This window comes from Colius striatus, chromosome Z (genome assembly GCF_028858725.1).
Source record: "Colius striatus isolate bColStr4 chromosome Z, bColStr4.1.hap1, whole genome shotgun sequence".
Classification (NCBI taxonomy): domain Eukaryota; kingdom Metazoa; phylum Chordata; class Aves; order Coliiformes; family Coliidae; genus Colius; species Colius striatus.
In genome coordinates this window covers 52,458,010-52,470,271 of record NC_084790.1, presented here as the reverse complement: position 1 = coordinate 52,470,271, position 12,262 = coordinate 52,458,010, and the positions used below count along the sequence as shown (strand labels likewise).

Genomic DNA, 12,262 nt, shown 5'->3' with positions numbered 1-12,262 from the left:
ATGCAGTTTTTTGCTCTCCCTTGGGTGGATTTCACCTGTAATTGTTTTTGGTTTTGAGTTTTTTGGGCCACTGCCTTCTTCCAATGTAATTTTTCATTCTGCTGGTACTTGCAACATAATATCTCAACATAACTGAGTATGAAGAACCACTTCTTTCTTTTCTGATTGTCTCTGTGAAAGCTTTTATTTGTCAGCAGAAACTAGACACAGCAGTGTGCATTTGTAGTAACAGATCAGATGGTGAGTTTTCATTCCAGAGATACAAATGCATTCCCATCCATGCAAAGTTTGGAGCATTTTGTTCAGTGGGATTAATAGGATAGCCTCATACCCTCAGTTTGTGACCACAGAGCAGCACCAATCCCCGTACTGCAGGCAGCACGTCACAGTAACACCAGCGTTCACTAGCTTCAGGCTACCACCTTGAAATGACAAGAAAAGGAATATCTGCAGCTCATGAAACTGATTTCTGCCCTGTTTTTGGACAGAAAAATTCTTGTAGCTTGTTTACAAAGAGCTGATACTGGGGCCAGGAAGAGAGGGTACTGTTGATGTCAAACAATTAGAATTTTTCTTCCAGTTTACGTGTTTTCGTTATTCATGGAAGAGAGATGTTTCCTCCCATAAGACACCAACTAGTTCTTGTCTTCCCTGTCACATTGACGTTGCTGCCACTGATTTCCACTTGCCCACACATGCTGCTCCAGCAGTCCCCTCTTGCGTAAGCCAGTTTGTCTCAGTTTCAATGACAGCAAACACAAAATGGCTGATCACTACTATCTGATTTAAAGGAGGCATTATGTGTACTTTATGCTGTTCAGTTGGCAGAAATTCAGAGAATTAACTTAGTGATACAATGACAATCTTATCCATCATGGGCAATGACTACTGGTGCCAGCTTTCACAGCTGAATGGAAAGTGTTGGATACAGGAACTGAAAAGCTTAATCATGCAAAACAAGCTGCCAAATTAAAATAAGAACATACTTCCCTATTCTACACTTAAAGAAATTGAGAGACTGTCAAATACTCTATTTCAAGAACAATAGCAACTGGGAGATGGTTAATGTTCAGCTTACAGAACCATTAACTCTGCAGGGACTTGTGCCTTCACAGCTGGCCAAAAAGTGACTTGCTTTTGTGATGCCAAGGAGATGAAGAGCCCAGGCTGAAAAACTCGGAGAGGTCTTTGTCATAGCAGGATGTACAGACAGCACAGGGCTAAATCTTGTTCTCAGGCCAGAATGCAAATGCATCCAGTTGATGATTTCACAGATATTTCAGTCTTGGAATGGGATTATCCAGTGCCTTGACCAGCAACTCGATATGGTGGCTCAAAGAAGACAAATGACAGTTTAAAAGCAGGCTTTGTGGCATGCCAGAAGTGCTGGTACAGTCACCTCTGGGAATCCAGCATCTGAGAGAAAGTCAGCAACCTACACTTATTGAGCAGTGACTATCTCCCCACCCACTATGGACTCCATCTCAATTCTCCTGTGCTGCAGGAAGGAGAGGCACTGTCACTGTAGCAGCTGGCAATAACCTATCCCTCCTCCAGGCAAACCTACCACTGCCTACTCCTTCACACCAGGTCAGGTAGTAAGCCAGGCACTGTCCAGCCCACTATTAATTCCCAGATGCTCTAATTCTGTACATTTAGATACCTCTGTACACCTATAAAAGTTTTTGTCTCAGTACGCATACAGAGGACCTGCACTTACAGCACATAGCTGGTTGTCTCTGACAATGCTATCATTCAAGCTCACTGTTTTGCAGTACAAGTAAATAACGGTTCTTTGTGCGCCTTTCCATGACATTTTTGTGTTCCACAGCCAGCAGAGTTCTCCTGTCCCAACCCTAAAGCTGAGCTTCCCAACAAACATGTTCCACAATCATATAGAAGAAAACAAGATCAGAAGGAGATCGGAAGGGAAACGCAACCTGATGCCTATGAGCATGGCACAGGGGTATATCTTGTACTCAGAGAAAGCTATCTGTGCTGTACAGAAGATGCAGGTGTCCACATACCCAACAAATGCCACAAAAATTGTCATTTAAGAAGCAGGAAGCATAGGAGAACATAGGATATTTTAACAGCTGACTTACCACCAGAGAAACATGGCCTAGTAGTAAGTGCTAGACAGTTTAAGAGCAATGACTTCTCTTCACAAGTTTGCACAGACACACCAGCACATGCAGACAAGTCATTGCTTCTGCTCTAGAGCTGCACATGGCTTAAATATGCAAGAGTGTTATACTTCCACTGCAAAGATGTGCTAGGAAAAGGACACACTGTCTGTGTATACTCCATCTGGCTCAAGCTACTAATCATTCTCTCTGTGAGCAGCAGACTTTACACAAGTGTTTAACGAAGGAAGAGAAAAACAGTCTGGGTGCAACAAGCTTTCAAGGTGCATGAGAGGTAAAGTCCAGGAAATTAAACTAAGTAGAGGGAGAAACAGCTAATGGAACAGAAGCAAGACATGGAGATTTTTTTTCAAGTAGTAATAAAAATGTCACTCTTTTTCTATGATTGGGATTCTAATAGAGCTATCTGGAACATATATATATTATGTATGCGTGTATGTGTGTGTATGAGCGTGTCATGGCTTAACCAGAGGCAGAAACTAAACACTATGCAGCTGCTTGCTTTCCCCTCTGCCAGTGGGATGGGGAAGAGAATCAGAAAAAAAGGTAAAGCAAAAATGAAATTAAATAAAATATCATAACAATAACAACATTTAAAATGAAGGGTAATAATCAAAAAGAGAGAAAAACAAAACCTCATAAAAGACACGTGCTGCTCAGTGCAATTGCTCATCACCTGCTGACTGATGCCTGAGCAGTGATCAGCCTCTCCCATCCAATTCCCCCAGTTTATATACTGGGCATGACACTTCAAGATACAGAATAGCCCTTAAGCCAGTTTGAGCCAGCTGTCCTGGCCAGGCTTCCTCCCATCTTCTTGTACACCTACTCTGTGGCAGAGGACACAGAACTAAAAAAAAACCTCAAGAACTAAAACACCAGTGGGTTATCAACATTATTCTCACAACAAATCTAATAACACAGGGTACTCTACCAGGGAATAGGGAGAAAATGAACTATGTCCCAGCTGAAACCAAGACGTAGTGTTTGGTGTCTCCTCAGAGCCCAAATTTGTTCAGTCCAATTGCTTCTCAAGAGGCATCAGTCTGTTTTGGTCTTGGGGTGATTTTTTAAGGGATAAATAGAGGCAAGTGACCTCCTAGAAAATTATTACAGATGTCAAACTGAACAATGTTAGATGCACACATTGTCAGGCAAAAAGTATTGATGCGGGACTAACTCCAATACCCATTATTGGTTCACTACATAGGTTGTTGAACCCTCTTTTATCTGTCATTCTAGTTTACACTAGAAACTCTAAAATCAAAGCAAATCACATTTTTAATAACAAAGGAAACCCTGCTTAAATTAAACCCACTTGTTAGCATTTAATGTCCCAGTAAGCCAACAAAGGAAGTTCTAGTGAAAGCGAACAAGGACGAAATTTGAAGAATTCCACTACATTTGCTATGGGTAAAAGCTACTTAGCTTGGTCTGACTGTTAACTTGATTAACAGGCAGATTCAGCTCTCAAGTAAGTCAAAACTCCCTCTAATGGCAACTGGACAAAGGATGGAGCTTGAAAAAAAAAATGAAAAACATCTCACTGCATTTGAAATGTGTTCTCAGCTAGGCAAAATCTAGTTATTATGAATGCTTTTGAAAAGTGAAACTTTAGCTAGTGCCCAAGATTCTTTTAAACTGCAACAAATCTTACTTTCCTTACATAAATTTTGTATGTGCTTTAAGGTCTATATGGTAAAAAATATATGTTACATAAAATGTGTTTTCTCTAATGATTTTGTTAGTCTAACGAAGCAGCTTAGAAAAGCACCTGTGACAGACTCCTCCCATTCATGACAAGAGTGTTATTCAGCAAAACCATTCCCAGCAGAAACACTTTCAGAGATGCTTAAAGAAATTCACAGGCTCAGATTGATTCTAAGCATTTAACCTGTGCATCAAGTGTAATAAAATCAGAAAAAATTACATTCTGCTCACAAATACCAAACTGAACATATCTTAAAAAATAATAAAAACTAATAATGAATGATGGCTCCTTTCAATCAACTAGGGGCTGTCTGCAGGATAAAAATATTAAGGAAGAAAGGTAAGCAAGGAATTACTGGTTAGCATTAGGTGTGCTAGTAGTAACATGTAGGGAAAAAACTTACAAAATCACAGATTCAGAAAACTTCAAGCAGAGTCATAATGAGAGCTTTAACAACTTTTTCTATAACATTGAGAGCACTGCAGGTTCCAAGGTAAATGCTACTGGTTCATGACCTTTTTTTCTGTTATCCCTGCAAAAGAGTGGAGGATTATGAAACTGAGAGATCATACTTGATTTCTCATTAGCAGTGGCAGTTCTCTGCATAATTTTAGAGCCTAAAGATCATTTCAATTTCCACAACACAAGTATCTCAGGATCTTGATGGTCAAAGTGAAATGTTTTCAGAAGGGAAATATTCTACAGGTGGATCCAAAGTCAGCTAAATAGTTAAAAAAAAAAAAACCCACATCTTTATTCAAAAAATTGATTTTTTTTAAAGAGCTGACTTTTTATCCAAAAGCTCACCAGAGCTCTTCTCCTCAAATCCAATAGATGAACTCTTCTGCTTTAGGAATAGAAGCTTTTATAAAGAGATGTGGAATGAACCAGTCTTTTACACTAACATGCACTCCCCTTTCAGAATAAGAAAAGCATTTTTAATCTAATCCAAACTCCACCTAAGCTAATCAAGTCTTAAAAATTCACGCTAGTCATTGTTACCTCTTCTCTTAGTTACTGGAGATTCAAAGAAGAAATGACCTCTTATCCCATCACGGTAAATACACTGATAATCGCAGAAAGAAAAGAATGAAGTGTAAGCTGAATGTAGAGAATACTTACCAGAGACAATCAAGACAAAAGAGGAATTAGGAATACATCTATGCTTGTAGTTAGTTTCATTTTATTGAATAAGTGCTGCTTAAAATAACAACACATTACAGTCTGTACATGCAGTTTCAATTTTTAAAAATTAAATATATTTATTTTTTCATAAGAGAAAGCATGCATATTTATATATCTCATTTTGAGAGAAAAGAAAGAATTACCACTTACAGCAGAAATTTCTCTTTACAAATATTTTAAGAGACAAGGCAGGCAGTAGCAATTCTGCAGAGGGCAAAGCATACAAACTCTCTACACTGAAGGTCCAGTTTATTCATTGAGAAACATTAGTAACTGCAGAAGGTTATTTAAGGATGGATTCGACAGAAAACGACAGTGGCTCAGTTGCTGAAAGTTTTATTGTGGCCTGTTTGGCCCCAGAAAAGTCTTTTGTGCACTTTTCTGCTGTAAACTTGCCTTTTTGGTTCTCTTTAATGGCAGACTCTCTGTATTTCTTAGAAGCATCTTCAAAAGTCTCTTTTGTAAGTGATATTCTCAGGTCTGCTCCTGATCTATCAGGAAACGCTTGCTGGAACAGCGACTGAAACAGATTATATTTGAGTGGTGGAAGGGGCTTGATACTGTCTTTGTTGATCTTGCTTAACACTTGTTCCTGAGGAGTTAGAAGATCCTTATCAGAAATCTGAGCAAAAGTCTTTTTTGGAGGAGAGAAAGCTGACCTCTCATGAGCTTCCTGAGGAACGCATGGTATCTCATTACATGACTGTTGAATATCTTGAGTGTGGGTGAGAAGTAGTGAATTTTCCAGTTTTGGAGACATGATGTTGTAATCAGTGTTTGGACAGTCCTGACTTTGCGAGACCTTGGCATCCCAACCTGCCGCAGGTTTGAGAGCTTGGACAGTAGTAGTGTTTAGCAGGCATTGCTGGTAGAGGAGAGCATCGCTAATGTGGCCACATTTTGGCCACACTAAGAACCTAGAAGAGAGAGGATACTGCCTATAGGTAGTAGCTACACTGACATTTGAAGAAATCAGTTCCATGTTGCTGGATCCTGAATATTGCATGGTCAGATCAAGGCAGGTTGGTAAAAAATTGCAAAACTCCTTGTTTGGAGTATCAACTTGAGCAGTGTTGAAGGCTGTTTTATATGAGTTGTATTCAGATCCGTGCACCATGCGGTTAGGGAGAAAAAGAGCAGCTGCTTGTGTAGCTTCCATCATCTCTCTCTCTTTATACTCTCTCTCTAGCATAATGTTCTCCAACTCTTTATCAGCAAAAGCCCGTCTCTTTCTCATTCTGTCACTTACAGGGGGTGGCAAGGGTGAATTCCCTCCCAGGTATGGGTCTGTTGGAATAGGACGGTAACCTAAAATAACAAAGCAGCGTTAGGAATGAAGCCAAGTAAGAAAAACACTCAAGCTGTGTTTTTAACAGGGCTCCTCTTGGAGCCAGCCCCGCCAGCCAGCCAGCACTTGCTGCAAACCCTGGACACCATCGGCTCCTCCTAAAGCCACCACACCACAGAGGCTTAGCTCCCTGCACCGACAGGACAGGCACGCTCAGTACAAGTTCCTCAATGCGGATAAGCAACCCCTGCTCCTCTGAAATGTGTAGCCTCCTTCAAAGCTAGCTGATTAATAACTTTAAAAAGCAATTCCAAAACAGTAGATCAAGACAAAAAAAAAGAAGGGGGAAAAAAGGCAAAACACTTGTAACTAGTATTTCATCAGGCAGCTTAAGGAGATTACCCTCCACTTTCAACAAATACAGAAAAGACTCAAATACCCTGTATCTTCTGAACTAAGAGAAAACTTCTGTAAAGCAGAGAAATCCAGCCTCCAGTATATTCAATTACTAACTGAGTTTATTTAACATAACTGATAGGGTACAATCCTGTTTGCTCTACCCAGACAAGTAATCCCATTGGATTAATGGAACTACTTACATGAGTAATGAGAACAGGGTTTTACCTGGTTTTGCTCCCATCCCTCTCACACGAGTTTCTCCATTACCAAGGAAGATATCTATACCTACAGCTGATGCCTTTTCTATTCTCTAAAGATGTATCATTATGTACATATTGCTACAGATGGTAGAAAATTCCAAGGAGAACTAGGAGAAAAGAAAAAGAAAGTTGACAGAAATTACAGGACAGAATAGAGAAGAGAATTATTTAAAAGAGTGAACTGCAGATGTTTCTAACAGGTTAGAGGTTTCTAACAAGTTTCTTAGAGGTTTTTAATTGGCTTACACAGGCAAAGAAAAGAGATTTCTGTTCTAGGGGGAAAAAAATATACATTTTGGGACTGTAATGCATTACAGGGCTACAGTTTGGAAAGTAATTCAAGCAGCCATAGAAATAAATTTGGACACGATCTGAAGAGGGGGTCGGAACAAGAAAAAAAACCCACACCCTCTCACTGAAATACCCATCTTTAAAGTGTTATTCTTCCTCAGTTAATATTTTCTACCGGGGAAAAAAAAAAAAAAAAAAAAAAAGACCAGTCTATTACGCATATCTTAGTATTGCTAATGCCACAGACAGTGCTGCTGCATTAGGCATTCAGATTAAAAATAAAACAAACAAAACAAAACCCCACCACACTAATTGATTTACTCATTTGCTGATAAAACCACCCGCGAATAAATTACCCTGCACTGCAAAACGCTCCAGGGTAGTCATGTAAAAAGAATGTCAGCTTGTAACAGTAATTCTCAAATTTCAAATTACCATTGCTAGTATTTCAAGCATTATTTTGGACCGAGGGAGGTGGCGGGCTGAAGTACGGCCACATTGACTCCAGACGTGAAAAGGGAAGGAGTCGCGGACGGAGGCTGCGAGGGCAGTGGGTTCGGGCACGGGTGCCGATGCCCTCGGAGCCTCCAGCACGCGGCGCTGGTAACGGGATGCACTTTAGTCCGCGGTTATTTCGGTAAATAAAGCTGCTTTTCACTTGTGAGCGCCTCGGATGGGAAGAGGGGGTTTTCCTGTGGCAGAGACGGGTTTTCCCGCTGCCGGGTGGTGCTGCACCGTGAAGCTGGAGAGTTGCTCTTACCTTCGAGGATACTCTTGGCCAAGAGGCTTGGCGTCCGGACGTGCCTCTGGTAGACTGCTTTGCGCTCCAGGCTCGCTTGCTTCCCCGCCAGACCCTTCTTGTCCTGGGAGAGTGATCGGACGGCACTGTCAGCCCGGGAACGGACCGCCCGCCCCGTCCCGTCCCGTCCCGTCCCTCACCTCGGTCGCCTGCTGCCGTCGGAGGGCCACCTGGGCAGCCATAACGCGCTGCCGCTCCACCACCAGCAGGCAGTTTGCGCACTGGCAGTCGCGCCAGCGGCAGAACCTCTTGTGTCCCTTCAGGCACGACACCACGCCATGGTTGCGGCACCTGGCGCACTTGGGCGTGCGGCTCAGCTTTCGCGGCTCTCCGCGCCGTGGGGCCGCCGCCGACTCTTCGCCTTCCTCCTCCTCTTCCTCCTCCGGGCCGGCGTTACTGCGAGGCGCGTCGGCGGCCTCGGCCGCCTCCCCCTCCACGCTCTCCACATCGATCTCCCAGTCGGCAGCGGCGGCGCGTCCTTCCGCCATGACTCCTCGGCGGTGCAGCTGCGAGAGAAGGGTCAGGCCGCTCGCATCCGAGGCGGGACAGTAGCCAGAGAAATCTCGGCTTCCGAAATGCCCGCCGCTGCCCGACCCGCCGGGATGCGCACCCGTCGGGAAGCCGCGACAAAGCCCACTTGGGATGCCATCTCTCCCCCCTAACCGTCTGCTCGGATGTCCTCCCTACGCAATGCTCAGCTTACCCTCGACGGTCGCTTCCCCGCCGCCTGCTTCGGCTTGCCGGAGCGGGAGCGCATCTGCAGAGGCGGCGGGTCCGGGAGACGCCGCCACCAGGGCGATGCCCAGCACCGCAGGGCTGCGGGGCTGTCAGGTCCTCACAGAGGCCGGTTTATTTCTGGATCTTGACAACCCTCCCGCCCGCTGCGCTCTGACTTAGGGGACAGGTAGGGAACACTTGGGCTCCACACATCAACACTGCCTGCTCCAGTGACCAGGGGCTTAACGGGCTTCCGAAGCTCTCTGCACGGCGGATGCGGAGCCTTCGGACCCCCGTTTCATCCCGCCCAGCCTCGTCATCCTTCCCACGCGCTCTGCACTTACCCGAGCACAGCGCTCGAGGTCGGCAGGCGGTGCAGGCGGCACGCAGCAACCCCTCACCTCCACGCAACTCTCAGGTCCGCCCCTGCCCTCCCGCGCACGGCTGCCCGACAGCCGGGAAGTCGCGCCGTCGGGGGGTCGCCGCGTGGCAGAGTAGAGTAGCGTGGCGCTAAGTGCCGCAGCGCCGGGCCAGCTCCGCCTTGCCCCCGCCGCGCCGTGCCCGCCCCGCCGCACAGTGCCCGCCGCGCCGGCCCCGCCGCGTTTTCAGTGCGGGCTGCCACCGGCCGTGCCGCCCATTGGGCCCGCGCCGAGCGGCCACCGCTCTCATTGGCCCAACCGCTCCGCCGCCCCGCCCCTCCCGCGCGCGCGTGCCAACCGCCCGCCGCCCGCCCGTGGGTGCGGGAGGGTGCGGGGGCGGAGAGGGGAGCCTCTCCAGCCCACCCCCACCCCACTCCACCGGGACGGCCGGGGGGACACGCACACGGGCAGGCATCCGCAGTTCTAGGGGGAAAAAAGACGAGGTGGGAAGGAAAGAAAGGGACAACAGTCTGTCACGCGCGCGATGGGGACAGCTAAGGCACCATCTGGGAGCGCGAGCAGTGATCCCCTGACCGGAGAGCGGGACGCGACTGGAGGTTTAAAGGGCTGAAACTGCCACCGTGTTTTTCGTTTGCGTTGCCTGCACCTCGAGTGACGGGGGACCCTTTTTTCGAGTCTCAAAATGCAACAGAATCGACGTTGTCGGTCTGCCCCGTTGGGAATTAAGATAAGGAAAATCATTCGTTTATTATTTAGCATTCCTTCCCCTCAGTGACGTTTTCTGTCGAGCACTGAGCTGTTGAGTAACTTTCCCCCAACCCCACTACTCATCTTTGGAAACGGGGCGATGCCCCCGTTCTCCCAAAACAAGGAGACATCGAAATTTAAACGCCATAAGTCTCAGCAGCGACGGCGAAGTGTTAGGGATCGGTGCCTCCGTGGGTGAAAACGGCAATTCGCAGGAGACAAAAGCGGCTGCGTTCAGCACGGGACAGTGCATTTGAATAGAATATCGCGAAGGAAGCGGGGGGGGGGGGGGGAAACAACAAAAAACCCAAAACGAACAAACAAAAAAAATCCCACCCTCCACCAAAACAAAACCGAAAAAACAAGCCACGACAAACAGGCATGCCGGCGAGCATCAGTTCCCCACCAGCGTGCCGATCGAAACTTGCCCGAAACTATTCTCCGAAAAGGGAAAATATGTTATTCTTTCCCTGAGCAGCGCGTGTGTATAATAAATACCGATAATATTCGTGTGTATAACAAACACGGACATCCACTCACGCTGAGCTTGCGGACCGACCGGCAGCCACCGGTTCGGCACGGAAAAAAACCGCTCCTGCAGTCTTTCGGGCCTGAGACCGGCGCGCGGCCGGCCCCGTCAGGCGGCAGCACGGGCGAGGTCTGCACCGCAGCCACCCATCCGTCGCCCAGAGCTCCCTCCTCCTGGCCCCCGCGGCATTCAGGCACCTGCGGGGAGGAAGGGAGCATTTGTCCCGGGGGAGCGTTTGTCCTCCGAGGGCCGCGCCGCTTCCTTGTGCTTTACTCCAGCAGAGCAGGGAGAGGGAAGGGCATTCCCCGACGGCAGGTATTATTCATCCCGAAAGAGAGCCTGGCTACTGTTTGACTTACAGGCATGACTAAAAGTCAAATACCCAAGGAATTCCACTTTCCCTCTTGGGGTCCCTCTTAAAAGGCACAAGCATGACAAAGGACCTGCTAGGTTAGGAAACAGAAGTCCCCTTTGCTTGTAAACCGACACCAAATTACAAAGTACGATTCTGCGGGCCGCTGGAGTAAATTACAAAACAGCTCGCCTCCTGTTTACTTTATCCACAGGGAGCTGTGAAACCCAGTCACGATTTTAAAGCGTGTTTGTATAACTTTCTTCTGCTCCTCTTGTTTGCTCTCGGCTCTGCAGTGCGTTTGCTCTTCTTTCGAGGCTCTCTCTCCCCTTTCCCGCCGGGCAGGAGAGGTGCCTCTGCTTAAGAGAAGGCAGAGAGAGGTCTCTGGCACTCCATCTCCCATTCCTGTGCCCCCCGCCTCGGCCTGCGGTGTCCGCCGCTCCCGCTGCGAGCTGATTTCCACGGACAGACTCCCGGGCGATGTGCCCCCCCTCGTATCCACCTGCCCCGCCACTACACCCGGCGTCGGAGCGCCGCACTGTCCCACTAGCCCCTCACGCCGAAAGTTCCGCGTGCCCGCAGCGGCTGCTGGGGCTGATAGGGTGTTCCCGGGCTTCACCAGAGCTGCACATCCTCCCCTCGCCTCGCCTATTGTCACGGGGATCTCCGGGGGAACCGCGCTGCCCGATATGTGGGTCGCGGGGGATGTGCCAGATCCCGACGGAGGCCGGGTTCTTGGGCCGTGATGTGGCAGCTGCTGCGCCGGTGGTAGCTAGATCGGGCCGATGAGGCGCGGTAAGGAGAAGCAGCCCCGGGGCACTCTAGGGGATTAACGGATGCACTCGAGTCTCCCCGGAAGCCGGCGGCAGCCGGGCGCTCAGTACTGGGCCCTGCTTTGCATCGCTCTCCCGTGCGGCGGGGATGGCGGGCGGGCGTGCAGGTGCAGGTGCCGCGATCCCCCTTCTCCTTGCCTCCCCAGCCCTCTCCCTTCCTGCTGGGAAATTTATTAGCGAGGTGAGGTCAGGCTAACCAAACGGCAACCCTGGGTGCAATTTCCCCGGGAGGAATGCTTTGATCTTGCCCTCTCCCCGCGCCGTCGAGAGCAGATGACATTGCCAAACGCGGGAGAACCCCGCCGCTTGTTTGGTCAGAGATGTTACCAGTTAATCTGAAACAAATTGCCTCTGCCCCGGCCCCGACTGCCGGCCCCTGTCCTTCCCCGCCCCGAGGTGCCGGAGCCCGGCCGGGGCTGCTACTGTGCCCCAGAGCGACAGTGCCAGGGACTGGCAACGGCAGGCTTTGGCCCGGGGTGCCAGCCTTGGAAGAAAGGCTTCTCTTCTGCCGAGCATAAAGTTACCATACATCGGCATCATAGAAGACACTGAGATTTCCCAGGTGATCTCAGTTGTGAGGAGGGGAAAAACAACAACAACAACGAGAGAAGAAGTCACCTTTTT

The 12,262-nt window shown here is 48.1% G+C and overlaps 1 protein-coding gene across 1 annotated transcript; it reads right to left on the bottom strand.

Moving 5' to 3' along the window:
• Positions 1–5,162: 5,162 nt before the first annotated feature.
• DMRT2 (doublesex and mab-3 related transcription factor 2) lies at positions 5,163–8,568 on the bottom strand. The gene is made up of 3 exons (XM_062019116.1): positions 8,221–8,568; positions 8,042–8,144; positions 5,163–6,351 (listed from the first exon to the last, which is right to left on the bottom strand). The coding sequence occupies exons 1-3, from the start codon at positions 8,566–8,568 to the stop codon at positions 5,327–5,329; spliced, it is 1,476 nt and encodes a 491-aa protein (XP_061875100.1). The 3' UTR covers positions 5,163–5,326.
• Between the last annotated feature and the right edge of the window lie 3,694 nt (positions 8,569–12,262).